The sequence below is a fragment of the Stegostoma tigrinum genome, chromosome 35, assembly GCF_030684315.1.
Source record: "Stegostoma tigrinum isolate sSteTig4 chromosome 35, sSteTig4.hap1, whole genome shotgun sequence".
Classification (NCBI taxonomy): domain Eukaryota; kingdom Metazoa; phylum Chordata; class Chondrichthyes; order Orectolobiformes; family Stegostomatidae; genus Stegostoma; species Stegostoma tigrinum.
Window position 1 is genome coordinate 24,550,578 of NC_081388.1, and position 15,498 is coordinate 24,566,075.

At 42.8% G+C, this 15,498-nt stretch overlaps 1 protein-coding gene across 1 annotated transcript in view; it reads left to right on the top strand.

Moving 5' to 3' along the window:
- LOC125447518 (heme-binding protein 2-like) overlaps positions 1 to 13,583 on the top strand; it is a 30,940-nt gene extending 17,357 nt beyond the window's left edge. The window contains exons 5-7 of the mRNA XM_048521963.2: positions 9,233 to 9,372; positions 10,075 to 10,238; positions 11,915 to 13,583. Coding sequence (XP_048377920.2) covers positions 9,233 to 9,372; positions 10,075 to 10,200 — 266 coding nt within the window. The 3' untranslated portion in view covers positions 10,201 to 10,238; positions 11,915 to 13,583. The remainder of the gene's footprint in view (positions 1 to 9,232; positions 9,373 to 10,074; positions 10,239 to 11,914) is intronic.
- The last annotated feature ends 1,915 nt before the right edge of the window (positions 13,584 to 15,498 follow it).

The following is a 15,498-nucleotide window of genomic DNA, read 5'->3' on the forward strand; positions in this document are numbered from 1 at the left end:
GGCTAACAATGAAGCAAAAATCTCTGCAAGAGCCTCTGAAATTTCTTCCCTAGCCTCCCACAACATCCGAGGATTGACGTGATCAGGCCCAGGGGTTTTATCCACCTTAATGTGCTTTAAAGCTCCAAACATCTCTTCTCTGGTAAATACTAAATTGAAACACATAAAATAGTCAGAGGGTTAGATAGGGTGGATAGGGAGAGCCTTTTTCCTAGGATGGTGATGGCAAGCACGAGGGGGCATAGTTTTAAATTGAGGGGTGAAAGATATAGGACAGATGTCAGAGGTAGTTTCTTTACTCAGAGGGTAGGAAGGGAATGAAACGCTTTGACTGCAACGGTTGTAGATTCGCCAACTTTAGGCACATTTAAGTTGTCATTGGATGAGCATATGGACGTACATGGAATAGTGTAGGTTAGATGGGCTTAAGATCGGTATGACAGGTTGGCACAACATCGAGGGCCGAAGGGCCTGTACTGTGCTGTAATGTTCTATGTTCTATGTATACAGTCTAAACCATCCCCACTTGTTTCCCTTATTTCCTTCATATCCATGATTCTCTCATCAGTAAATACCCAGGAGAAACATTCATTAAAAATCTCTCTATCTCTTGTACTCCACAAATAGACAGCCATGCTGATCTTTAAGGGGATCCGTTCTCTCTCTAGCCTATTACTCTTAATATAGCTCTAGAACCTCTTGGAATTAACTTTAACCTTATCTGCCAGATCCATCTCATACCCTCTTTTTGCTCTTTTGATTTCCCTCTTGCGTATGCTCCTACACCTTTTATACTCACCTAGGGATTCACTTCAGCCTGATAGCTTAAGCCATTGTGCGCCTCCTTCTTTCTCCTGACCAGAGCTTCAATATCCCGTGTGCACGCACGCACACACACACTCTTTACAAATTCATACTTTAGAAATAAAATCAACCTGACTCCAATCTGAAACATAAACAGATTCTAAACAAGGCCTTACATTTAACATGCCTTGTCTGACCTAAATTGTCCCCTCCTCTTCACAATGATAAAACCTCTAGTTCTCTCAGAGCAGTGACTTGAAAGGAATTCTGGGATCTACATATACTCATTAACCAATGAGGATAGAAAAAGAAACATAGGCCAGATGAATGCGTAGCTGAGGAGCTGTTGTCAGGGACAGGGTTTTCATTTCTTGGATCATTGGGATCTCTTCTGAGGTAGAGGTGACTTATACAAGAGGAAGTGGTCACTCTGTTGGCACATGATGAATTTGATCACCACAGAAGTCAGACAGATGGTCTATAATTCCCACAGTTATCCCTGTTCCATTTCTTGTACAAGGGAATAACATTTGCCATTCTCCAATCATCTAGTACTAGTCCAGTGGATCATTGCTAAGGGACAGTAATCTCTTCCCTCGCTTCCTGTATAAACCCTGGGTATATCCCGTCTGGCCAGGGGACTTATCTATCCTCATGTTTTTAAAATTTTCTAGCACATCCTCCTTTCTAACATCAGCTGTTTGAGCACATCAGTCTGCTTCATGCTGTCCTCACAAACAACAAGGTCCGTCTCACTGGTGAATACTAATGCAAAGTATTCATTAAGGACCTCCCCTGTCTCCTTTAACTCCAGGCACAAGTTCCCTCCACTATCCTTGATGGGCCCTACTCTCACTCTGGCCAATCTCTTGTTCCTCACTTAAATATAGAATGCCTTGGGGTTTTCCTTGATCCTACCAGCCAAGGTTTTCTCATACCTCCCTTCTATCTCTCCTAAGTCCATTCTTCAATTCCTTTCTGGCTACCTTCTAGACCTGTCCAATCCTTGCTTCCTCAGTGTTCAGTTATCTTCCTTCTTCTTCTTGACTAGATGTTCCACATGTTTTGTCATCAAAGGTTCCTTTACCTTACCATCCTTTCCATGCCTCAGTGGGACAAACCTATCTATCACTTGCAACAAGTGCTCCCTAACCAACCTCCACATCTCTACTGTGCATTTCTCTGAGAACATCTATTCCCAATTTATAATCCACAGTTCCTGCCTGATACAATGTAATTCCTCCTTCACCAATTAAATGCTGTCCCATACTGTCTGCTCCTATCCCCCTCTATGGCTGTAGTAAAGGTCAGGGAGTTGTGATCACTATCACTGAAATGCTCTCCCACCGAGAAATCTGATACCTAGCGTGGATTGTTATCAAGCACTAAATCCAATATGGCCTTCCCTCTCATCAGCCTATCTTCATATTGAGACAAAATCTGCTCTATCTAAACTATTTGCACTAAGGAGGTTCCAGCCGATATTAGGGAAGTTGAAGTCATCCATGACAGCAACCCTATTATTTGTCATACCCGCTTCTACTTCTCCTCGGTCCATTCTTCAGTTCCTTCCTAGCTAGTGTGTAACCCTCTGCAGCCTTATCCAATCCTTACTTCCTCAATGTTAAGTAAGCTTCCTTCTTCCTCTTGACTAGATGTTCCACATACCTTGTCAAGAAGGATTCCTTCACCTTACCATCCTTTCCCCTGGTAGGTAATTAACCCCCTCCCCCACCCCCAACAGAATCTAAAGCAGTATACTTATTATTGAGGGGAACGGCAACAGGAGATCCCTGAACTGTCTGGCTATTCCCTTTCCCTCTCCTGACAGTCACCTAGCTAACTCCCCTTGAGGTCCTGCTTTTTAAATTCATATCGAACTCCAAATACTCATTTTGCAAGACCCCATCCCTTTGTCTCCCTATGTCATTTGTACCGTTGTGCACAATGACCTCTTGCTGTTCACCCTCCCCTTTCAGAATGGTCTGCAACCGCTCAGGGATATCCTTGACCCTGGCACCTGGGAAGCAACAAACCATCCTGGTGTCTCTTCCACAGCCACAGAAGCTTCCGTCTCTCTCACAATTGAGTCTCTTATCAGAACCGCTCTGTCAGCCTGCACCCTTTCCCTCTGAGCTTCAGAGCCGGTCACAGTGTCGCTGGCCTGAGTGCTGCTGCCAGCCCCTGAGAGGTCATTATCCACCCCCTCCCCCACGGCAAACTGTATCCAAAGCGGTATACCTGTTATTGAGAGGAATGAGGAATGGCCACAGGGGAACCCTGCACTGTCTGCCTTTCCCCCTTTATCTTTTCCAGTCTTGACAAACTTAATGTGGAAAAGATGTTTCCTCTTCTGGGTTAGCCAAGGTCTAGGAGGCCCTGTATTAAAATTAGGGGTCACCTTTTCAAGACAGAGATGAGAACTTTTTTTTCTCTCAGAGGGTTGTGCGCTTTTGGAACTTTCTTCCTCAGAAGGTGATGGAGGGAGGGTTCATTTAAATATTTTCAAGGTGAAGATGCGCAGTTTCTTGTTAGACAAGGGAATAAAGGGTACAGTGTTGATGAGACTGTAGAATTTTAAGCGTAAATATTTCAGCAATGAAGTAAGCTCCAGGGGCCAAATGGTCTACTCCTGATCCTATTTCATATATTTGTAGGTTGTCTACCTAATTATATTCTTAAACAAAAATTATTTTTGACACAGGAGCACCCAAGAAAGATGGGGGTGGGGCGAAAACCTCCTTAAAAATTATTGTCATCGCAAACAGTTTGTTTTTGAAAACCCATTAAAACCACTTTTAACAATTATTAAAAAGATTGTGCCAGGATTTTGCAAAAACTAAGATGTTAAGTTTTATGAAGAATCTTAAAGCAACAGAGGAAGGTCAAGAAGCAAGGGGCTTTCAGAAATGAAATTCCAGGGAATGGAATCTAAAAGACTAAGGCCATGTTGTCAATAATTGAGCAACTGGTAAAAGTAATTAATAACTGCCTGAAATCAGGGTTAAAGATAACTTTTGCAGGCCAGAGGAGCTTATGGAGGCAGCAAGAGGCAAGTCGACAGGGATAATGGGAACTGCAGATGCTGGAGAATCCAAGATAAAAAAGTGTGGAGCTGGATGAACACAGCAGGCCAAGCAGCATCTCAGGAGCACAAAAGCTGACGTTTCGGGCCTAGACCCTTCATCTGAGAGGGGGATGGGGAGAGGGAACTGGAATAAATAGGGAGAGAGGGGGAGGCGGACCGAAGATGGAGAGAAAACAAGATAGGTAGAGAGGAGAGTATAGGTGAGGAGGTAGCGAGGGGATAGGTCAGTCCAGGGAAGATGGACAGGTCAAGGAGGCGGGATGAGGTGGTAGGTAGGAAATGAAGGTGCGGCTTGAGGTGGGAGGAAGGGATAGGTGAGAGGGAGAACAGGTTAGGGAAGCACAGACAGGCTGGGCTGGTTTTGGGATGCAGTGGGGGGAGGAGACGAGCTGGGCTGGTTTTGTGATGCAGTGGGGGGAGGGGAAGAACTGGGCTGGTTTTGGGATGCAGTAGGGTAAGGGGAGATTTTGAAGCTTGTGAAGTCCACGTTGATACCATTGGGCTGCAGGGTTCCCAAGCGGAATATGAGTTGCTGTTCCTGCAACTTTCGGGTGGCATCATTGTGGTACTGCAGGAGGCCCATGATGGACATGTCGTCTGAGGAATGGGAGAGGGAGTTGAAATGGTTCGCGACTGGGAGGTGTAGTTGTTTGTTGCAAACCGAGCGGAGGTGTTCTGCAAAGCGGTCCCCAAGCCTCCGCTTGGTTTCCCCAATGTAGAGGAAGCCACACCGGGTGCAATGGATACAATATACCACATTGGCAGATGTGCAGGTGAACATCTGTTTGATATGGAAGGTCATCCTGGGGCCTGGGATGGGGGTGAGGGAGGAGGTGTGGGGGCAAGCGTAGTACTTCCTGTGGTTGCAGGGGAAGATGCCGGGTGTGGTTGGGTTGGAGGGGAGTGTGGAGTGGACAAGGGAGTCGTGGAGAGAGTGGTCTCTCCGGAAGGCAGACAAAGGTGGGGATGGAAAAATGGCTTGGGTGGTGGGGTCGGATTGTAGATGGCGGAAGTGTCGGAGGATGATACGTTGTATCCGGAGGTTGGTGGGGTGGTATGGGAGGACGAAGGGGATCCTCTGGGGGCGGTTGTGGCGGGGGCGGGGTGTGAGGGATGTGTTGCGGGAAATGCAGGAGACGCGGTCAAGGGCGTTCTCGACCACTGCGGGGGGAAAAGTTGCGGTCCTGGAAGAACGTGGACATCTGGGATGTGCGGGAGTGGAATGCCTCATCCTGGGAACAGATGCGGCGGAGGTGGAGGAAATCGAAATAGGGGATGGATTTTTTGCAGGAGGATGGGTGGGAGGAGGTGTATTCTAGGTAGCTGTGGGAGTCGGTGGGCTTGAAATGGACATCAGTTTCTAGCTGGTTACCTGAGATGGAGACTGAGGGGTCCAGAAAGGTGAGGGATGTGTTGGAGATGGCCCAGGTGAACTTGAGGTTGGGGTGGAAGTTGTTGGTGAAGTGGATGAACTGTTCGAGCTCCTCTGCGGAGCAAGAGGCGGTGCCGATACAGTCATCAATGTAACAGAGGAAGAGGTGGGGTTTGGGGCCTGTGTAGGTACGGAAGAGGGACTGTTCCACGTAACCTACAAAGAGGCAGGCATAGCTTGGGCCCATGTGGGTACCCATGGCCACCCCCTTTGTCTGTAGGAAGTGGGAGGAATTGAAAGAGAAGTTGTTGAGGGTGAGGACGAGTTCGGCTAGGTGGATGAGGGTGTCGGTGGAGGGGGATTGGTCAGGCCTGCGGGACAGGAAGAAGCGGAGGGCCTTGAGGCCATCTGCATGAGGAATACAGGTGTATAGGGACTGGACGTCCATAGTGAAAACGAGGTGCTGGGGGCCGGGGAATTGCAAGTTCTGGAGGAGGTAGAGGGCGTGGGTGGCGTCACGAACATAGGTGGGGAGTTCCTGGACCAAAGGGGAGAAAATGGAGTCCAGGTAGGTGGAGATGAGTTCGGTGGGGCAGGAATAGGCTGAGACAATGGGTCGACCAGGGCAGGCAGGTTTGTGGATTTTGGGAAGGAGATAGAAACGGGCCGTGCGGGGTTGGGGAACAATGAAGTTGGAGGCTGTGGGTGGGAGGTCCCCTGAGGTGATGATGTCATGGATGGTGTTGGAGATGATGGTTTGGTGCTCAGGGGTGGGGTCATGACCGAGGGGGCAGTAGGAGGTGGTGTCGGAGAGTTGGCGTTTGGCCTCAGCGATGTAGAGGTCAGTGCGCCATACTACCACTGCGCCACCCTTGTCTGCGGGTTTGATGGCGAGGTTGGGGTTGGAGCGGAGGTCTGCCTGTTCTGCGGGGGAGAGGTTGGAGTGGGTGAGAGGGGTGGAGAGGTTGAGGCGGTTGATGTCTCGACGGCAGTTGGAGATGAAGAGGTCAAGGGAGGGTAGGAGGCCTGGGGGTGGTGTCCAGGAGGAGGACTTGTGTTGGAGGACGGTGAAGGGGTCAGTGGAGGGAGGTTTAGGCTCCCGGTTAAAGAAGTAAGCGTAGAGGCGAAGGCGGCGGAAAAACTGCTCGATGTCCAAACGTGACTGGTACAGTCTACAGGGAACTCGTTTTAAAAATGACATGGATTTTAAAATTAGATTTACTAGGTGCATATGTGCACAGGTCATTGAAAGTGGCAAGACAAATGGACAGACTAATCAGTTAAGCATACAGTGTCCTTAATCGACAGCAAGTACAAGAACAAGGAGGTGATGTTAAACTTCTATAGTCATTTGCTGGACCTCAGCTGGAGTACTGTGTACAGCTGTGGATGCCTCATTATAGGAGAGATGTGAATTCACTGGACAAAGTTCAGACATGATTTCCAAGAATGGTTCCAGAAATGAGAAACTTCAGCTATGTTAATAGATTGAAGAAGTTGGGACTGTTTTCTTTTTAGAAAGGAATTGATAGAGTTTCTCAAAATCATAGAATCCCTACAGTGTGGAAACAGGCCATTCAGCCCATCAAGTTTATACTAATCCTCTTAAGAGTCTCCCACCCAGAACCACCCTCCTATCCTATCCCATTAACCCTGCATTTCTCATGGTTAACCCACCTAATCTGCACATCCCTGGTCACAATAGCCAATTTAGCACGGCCAATCCATCTAACCTGCACATATTTGGACTGTGGGAGGAAACTGGAGCATCCGAAGGAAACCCACGCACACATGCGGAGAACGTGCAAACTCCAGAGAGACAGTCACACCAGGCTGGAATCGAACAGGAGTCCCTGGCGCTATCAGGCAGCAATGCTAATCATGAGATGGCGGGGGTGAAGTATATAGGAAGAAGCTGCTCCAGTTAGTAGAAGGAACAAGAGGATATAGGTTTAAAGTGATGTGCAAAAGAAGCAAGGATGATGTGACAAAAAAGCTTTTCCACTCAGTGAGTTAGTGTATGGAATATACTTGTCTCCAAATGTATTACAGGCAGGTTCAATTAAGGCATTCAAGAGGGCACTGGATAATTATTTGGACAGAAAAAATAGATAAGGATATAGGGCACAAAGCAGAAGTTTTCATTCGGTGTTAATGCTTGATTGAAGAGCTACTGCAGGTGCAATGGGTTGAATGGTTTCCTTCTGGGCTATAACAATTCTGTGATTCTGTGAAATTTAACCAAACTACAAAACAATAAAAACTTAGATACTAACTGTTCAACTACAGTCATCAAAGCCCCACTTAAAATGGCCATAACATTCAAATATCCGATCTTTATGAACAATTCACAGTCCGATCCCTTGACCTCCTCCCATGTTCTTAACCCAATCCCCAGACACCAAGCCTTGTTATCACATGGTCTGCTTTTACTCATTACCCAAAGTTAGCCACTAATAGACCCCATTAGCAGCTATTCATCCTCCTGACCGTTATCTATTCCTTTTGTCTGTCCAACGGTTCTCTATCTTTGAGCTCCAACTATCCCTACCATTTACTACTTACCCCCTCCCCTCACCCTGTCTCATTTTTTAATATTCCCTACAGTGTGGAAACAGGCCCTTCAGCCCAACAAGTCCACACCACCCCTTGAAACATCCCACCCAGGCCCATTCCCCTATAACCCACACACCCCTGAACACTACGGACAATTTAGCATAGCCAATTCACCTAGCCTGCACATCTTTGGAGTGTGGGAGGAAACCAGAGCACCCGGAGGAAACCCACGCAGACAATGTGCAAACTCCACACAGACAGTTACCTGAGACTGGAATCGAACCCGGGTCGCTGGCACTGTGAGGCTGCAGTGCTAACCACTGAGCCACGTGCCGCCCCTGCATAAAAAACATTTTCCTAGTGACCTTTAATTCTGAGGAAGAGTCACTGGACCTGAAACATTAAGGCTGATTCCCTTCCACAGATGCTGCCAGATCTGCTGAGATTTTCTAGTAATTTGTTTTTTTTTCCCCCAGATCCATCCATTTTGTTTTTAACTTTTATCTTTTAGGACTCAACCCTTAATTCTAACTTGTGTGTATGTGTTATTAATACTTCTCCAATTTTGACAATAATAAACTCACTTATTGTTAACTTGAGAAAGCTTAGTTAAGTTGGCTTCTTTTAAAAATTAAGTTTTTTTGAGTCTGTGTGAAAGGTATTCACAAGTGACCGAGGGTCTGGTAATTACAGAAGGGAAACCAGTTCATCCCTCCTCCCCAGGAGTTTAACAGTTTGGGGTATGTCACTTGGAATTGTAACAAACTGGGAAACCTCACCTAGGGTCTGGATGTGACAAACCTCATTCTTAAGGTTTTTTTGAGAAAGCTTTTAAAGAGGTAGAAAAGTAGAGGGGTTTACGAAAGATATTCTGACAAAAAAAAAGCAAAGCCATCAAAGGCTCAATCATCAATTCCAAACCAAGCAAAGGATTATGTAAATCAAATGCAATTAAGATAGCAGAGTGTTCGGGGTAAAGAGTAAGAGTATAGAGCTGCCACATATTACAGAGTTAAAGTAGGGCAAGGATATAACAGGAATTAAAGCTGAGAGCCAAGATTAAACACATTAGGGTCAGGCTGCCAACAAAGAATAGAAAGGAAGTTATATTCAATGCAAATACAGTCACCCATTGTCCGATTAGCCTTATTTTGTCTCCAGTACTATAAAATCTTGTAATGCCTTGCACAACACATTCTGCCCAAGCAAAATTCATATAAATCAATATATTGGTTAAGGTATAATGACCTTTGTCTGACTACAGATAAGAATTCATCCATTTTTCACTATAACTTCAGTATTTACCCAATTTTTCCAGATTTGTCAATCTAGCACCAAAAATATAAGAGCAGATTGGGAAGAACTATTTTGCTTCATATTCAAGAAACACTAACAGTGTTATTTAAACACAGGCAAAAATATCAACATGACAGCTCCAGTCCTGCTGAAGATACCTCAAAATAAACAGTTATTAGAGAGCAAGACCTACATCATCCATTTTTTGTTACCAGCTAATTACCAGCAGGATCCACCACCGCCCACTGACACTAACGTGAGTAGATATATGGTTCAACATTTGTTGAAAATGTATGTTGAGCCAATTTAAAGCACCTTATTTGTTTAAATTCTGACTTCCTTCCTCTTTGCCTTGATAACATGTCATTCACTGGTTGAAGGGTGAAGCAGTCAATCTGCTCCACGAGTTCAGTGAATATCAATCTTTATATGGTCATTAACTGATGCACACTGCCCACTCCTCTCATTTCATGTGAGAAAAACACCTAGCCAATCAGAATAATCCTGCATAATATGTTGCCAATCAGAAGCTCTGCATACAGGTGAGTTGCTGCTTGTCATCTCAAACAAGGAAGTTTCATGTACACTTAATATGTTTTAAAAATCTTAAATTCCCTAACCTAATCTTAACATCTCCTTTCAATGTGAACTAGAAGTCAGTGACATCACATGCTCCTACCATTTGGCACCATTGAATAGCAGAGCAGTATATTAGTCCTCAAAATTTTCTGCCACTACTGAGGGTCTAGTATCATGTTTCTGCTGAACACATTGGACCAGGAGTTTAAGATATGGTAAATTTCAGACATACCAGTAAACCTAAAATGCACAATTCTATGGAACTTAATTATTATTCAACAGTTAAGTTTTGAAGTAGGAATTCCTTTTATTACATTAAAGAACTGATTCCATTGTTTTCCATCTTAACTTATTGACTTTTTTCTTTTATATTAAACAGGTTTATTTCATTGACTTTCCAGATATGCATGCCTTTGTGAAATCATTTGGTGGTTGGTTAATGACATGGAATTCAAAATCCCATGCCAAGAGTTTGAAACAGCAGCTGAACAATGCTGCTGAATAATTTGATTCCAGTTTTTACTATGGTGCTGCCTACAACAGGTAACTATTTAATGCATGTTCAGGAGCTATAAAGCAATGGTTATTTAGGTAATTGAGTGAACTGATACACAATGTGTTGCATTGCATGGGGCAAGAAAGGCAATCACATCTGCGATCCCTTGTATACAGTTCAAAGATTTAATAATAATGAAATGCGGAGGGAGAAAAAGCAATATAATAGAGTGTGAGTTTCTCCTTAACAGGACAGAAACGTAGAAAATAGGGGCATGAGTCAGCCATTCAGCCCTTTGAGTCTGCTCTGCATTTGCATTCTACACGTTCATGGCCAATCAACCAAAGTAGAAACTCATTCCGTCTTTCTCCGCAGGCCCTTTTATCGATTTAGCACCAAGAACTATATCTAACTCCTTCTTGAAAATAGTCAATGTTTGGCCTCAATAGCTCTCTGTGGCAGAGAATTCCACAAGTTCGCCACTCTCTGAGAAAAGAAATTTCTTCTCATCTCAGTTCTAAATGGCCTTCCCCACACCTTTAAACAGAATTTGAAAAAAGATGTAGATCCATGATGTCTCAACTTATGAGTTCAAACGCTGGCTGTTCAAGTGACACAACTAACCAAGAAAAGACAAAATACGTCCAATCTAGAAGAAAGGAAAATCAATTTACACAAGGGCTTAGTAGTAGTACTAACTATGGAGATGGCTCTATTTTGCTCGTTTTTTTTGACTCCCTTACATTGTCCTAGAAGAGTGTTATGAGCCCAGTTGGTGAAACTACTGGACAAATCAGATCTCAGACTGAAATCCGGCTTAATAGATCTTTCACTGAAATGAAATAGATTTTGGTTTAACAAAAAACCAGAAGTTTATTATGCAAAAGACGCGAAGATAGAATAGAAGAAACCAGGCTATTTACATACAATATAATGTGAAAGATTTCAAAACACACAGTAAATTACCTACCCAATATCATTTTACAGTGCTGAAATACCAGAAAGAGCTCCTGTCTTGATTACATCTATAGGTTTCACTTAACTAGTTTTTTCAATTTCCAGTCTTCACAGTTTGATAGATTTTTCCTTGAAGTGTTACACAACTGAATTTAAAGTTTCTTAGCTTCAGATAACTCCTTCATGTTTTTAATCAAACATGTCAGGTCCACAACTTTCAAACTAAAATATTTACACTGAGGTAACCTATTTTCTAACTATTCTGAACAACATATTCAGGAGAAAACTATCTCATACCTAACCTCAACCTTTTGGTTTCTGTGAACTGAAACCAAAAACTTGCCAATTTCTGGGTGTTTCCCCTGGTCAAAAGAAAACAAACACCTTTACTGATTTCTCTAAACTGAACGCAATTAATGCTTTTCAATGTTTGCTCTTTTCAATCATAAAGCTCTTATTGTGCAAACAAATTCCTATCATTGCTCTAGGAACTGCTCCCTCGTGCTGGTTTAAAAATTGTGGCTCCAGAGAAAGGTGACAAGTTAATTACTCAACTCCCCTCACAGACAAAAATCCATGTGCCACAAGTTCAAAATCCAAACACTAAAATAAATGATATTAATGTACATAAATCTCACACCTGACATCACAATTATAAACTGAAGAAAAAGACTGGGGTCAGTTCTTCATTCTGCCTTGTATGTTGTGTATATTAGTTTGCAATTTTCATTTCAATAATTTTGCTTTTAATTTCTTTTTCATTTAGTCCAAAGACATTAACTGGTCGACATAATGAAGTGTGGTATATTGCAGAAGGTACACCAATATGTCTAACTCAAGCCCCGTGACTTCATCAAAAAGAAGCACCTGAAGATTCTTTATGGGACTTGCTTTCTGTCCGTGTTATAACTGATAGTATCTATAATCACAGCATCTAGATTTTACCTGTGTAGAAAGTAACATTAAATTATCATCTGTCTGGGTTCAGGGATCATATCTATGGTATACTCTTTTTCCACTTTAATAACACAACGATCATCAATACCAGTTTTAGGGGTGGTGAAGGGGTGACTATGAAGAGCATCCTCCCCTGAAACCAAGCTTCAACATAAATTAATATAAACTGATGAAAATCCTCAGTAGGTTTCCAGGATTTGTAAGAGTGGCAATGTTGATGATGTTTCATTTGCACCAGTGTTTTATTATTTCAACTAACTATTACCTTACTACAGATAATTATTGGTATTGAATGACTAGGAATGGTAGAAAAGTGATTACATTTGTGTTCAAATCCCACACTGCAGCTGAAGAACTTAAATTTAGTTAATCAAAAAGTTCTGAAAAAAAAACTGGTCTTAGTAATAGCCACCATGTAGCCTACAGGGTTTATTTTGTAAGTTAAATGAATTAACCTGCATGAATAAAACTAGATTATAATCAGTCCCCGAAAGATATCCAACACATCCTCCGCAAACTTAGATGAGAGCTGTTCTGACTGAAGAACCTTTATCCAACATGAATGGGCATCTGAAGTTCAAACACACGATCAAACGTCAGTGTTATCATTTACTCCCAACATTTGGTTACATTGAGTGGCAATATACAGATCTGATATAGAGGAGTGCACTTGTCCTCAAAGTTTTCTGCCATTATTGAGGGTCCAGCATCATGTTTCAAATTATCACATTGGACCTTAGGTTATTTTTGCCATGGTGTCACAGTGGTTAACACTGCTGCCTCACACATCAGGGACCCAGTTCCACCCTCAGGCGACTGTCTGTGTGGGGTTTGCACATTCTCCTTGTGACAGCATGGATTTCCTCCAGGGCTCCAGTTGCCTCCCAGAGTCTAAAGATGTGCAGTTTAGGTGGATTGGCCATGTTAAATTGCCCACAGTCCCTAGGGATGTATAAACTAGATCCCTAGTTACATAGGTTACAGAGATAGGGTAGGGAGATAGGTCAGGATGGGACACCCTTCAAAGGGTCAGTGTGGACTCAACGAACTGAATGGCCTGCTTCCACACTGTATGGATTCTACGATTCTAATAACACTACCGGTGCATGTTGATTATAAAGTAAAACAGCCTTGGGGTCTCTACTCTGCTGCTACAATCTTGGTGGAAGATTGACTGAAATCTGGGAAAATGGGGTAAATGCAGAAGTTATGATGAAAGATCAGGAGAAACCCCATGTATATTCAGATAAAAGTCTTTATGCCTTAACTAATTTTCTGATCTGTAGAAAAGCTGGACGGACAAAGTTTAATGTTTATTTTCATTAGCAGACTCTGGAAACAATTACAGGGAAAATGCAAACTTGCTCTTCATTATATTTTAAGCCATTTTTGAATCTGGGTTTCTTTAAATCTTATTATGGACTATAATACAAGAATGTGCAAAATTATAACATATTGCATTGTATATCAATAAATTAGCTGCAAGTGCATATTATTTGAGTATTCTGTGAGTTTCACTGGATTGCTTTCACTTAAATGAAGTGGTGCCTACAAAGAAACATTTTGACAAATCATAGAAACAGAGTAGTCACACCACAAGAGCTTGTCATGCCCTACTGAATCTCTGCAGGAGCAATTCACCGAGTGCATTCTCCTTGCCTTTCCCCTGTAGACTTGCACATTTTTCGTTTTCAGATAGTGACCTAATTCCCTTTAGAATGACTCAATTAAATCAAACTCTCAGGGTAGATCCTAACCACCTGCTGAATCAAAAGGTTTCTCCTTGTGTTATCATTCCTTCATTTGCCAATTACCTTAAATCTAGTTTTTGACCCATACAAGATTCTAAGGGAGCTTGACAGGGTAGATGCAGAGAGGTTGTTTCCCCTTGTGGGAAAGTCTCGGACCATGGGCCATAGTCAGAAAATTGTGTGTGTGTGTGTAGGATAAGGAGGATATTTTTTTCTTTGAGAGTAGTGTGACATTCTTTACTGCAGACAGCCAGTTTGTCAAGTATATTCAAGAGTGTAATAGACAGATTTTTCATCGGTAAGGGAATCAAGGGCAATGGAGAAATGGAAAGTTGAGTTGAAGATTATCAGATCACCGCAATCTCAATGAGTGGTAGAGCAGATTCAGTGGGTTGAATGGCCTATCTATGTTCCTTCATCTTAGAGTTTATGCCTCCACCAACAGGAATAGCTTCCCTCAATACACTTTGACTGAACTCCTCATATTGTTGAATACCTGTACCAGATATCCTCTGAATATTTGCTTCTCAAGAGCTGGCCCAGGTTCTCCAATCTATGTGACTGAAGTGCCTCACCCTTGGCACCATTCTGATGAACCTTTTCTATATTTTCTCTAATGTCTTCACATCCTTCCCAAACTTGGTACTCAGAAGTCTCATCCACAAAATGAGTGTTAGAAAGAATTTTTCTTTATACACAGCAAAGCAACAGAAATTGGGAGGGGAGGAGGGATGATCTGGTAAATTAACCTAATTTTGTAAGTATATAGCTCAGTTGGCTGGATGGCTGGTTTGTGACATATTTTCATTTCCCACACCAGCTGAGGTTATCATGAAGGACCCTCCTTCTAAACCTTGTCTGAGGTATGGTATTCCTCCCTCAGGTTAAACCACCATCAGCTGTCACTCTAATGAGAATGCAACCCTACGGTCTGATAAGAGAATAGTAATTTCATACGTTGCTCTATTCATTTTATCAAATGGAAAATCAAAGGCTGCCAGAACGTAATTTCTCAACATCCACTCTCAAGAGATAAGGCCACCTGTCAGGAGTACACAAGAGACAAATTTAGCCCAATCTCTCTCTTCCTACTGAAAATATTTAGGTTCCTTTACCTCACCAACTATATTATTAGCGTGATTTCACATTCCTGCTGATATTATGTACCAAACAAGAAGAGGAAAGAGTACAAGAAAATAGTCTTGAGATAACAAGGTGTAGAGCTGGATGAACACAGCAGGCCAAGCAGCACCATAGAAGCAGGAAAGCTGATGTTTTGGGCCTAGACCCTTCTTCAGAGATGACTCCTCTGATGCTGCTTGGCCCACTGTAGTCATGCAGCTCAACACTTTGTTATCTCAGATTCTCCAGCATCTGCAGTTCCTTATATCTCCAAAGAAAATAGTTTTCTCTTTGCTCTTCAGTATCTTTGATTCTCACCTGGCTTAGGTTTCCAGAGATATTCAGACCACTTGAATATACTTTTCCAATGGAGATCATTGTTACACAGAGCTGCAATAATAGGATAATATTAATGATTAGAATCAGCTGATGCAAATTACATGCTTGTGACATGAGCAGCTTGAAAAGTGACATTTCAAGGCAGGTTTCTTTGAACTAAAAACTGAAATGTGTTGTTGCT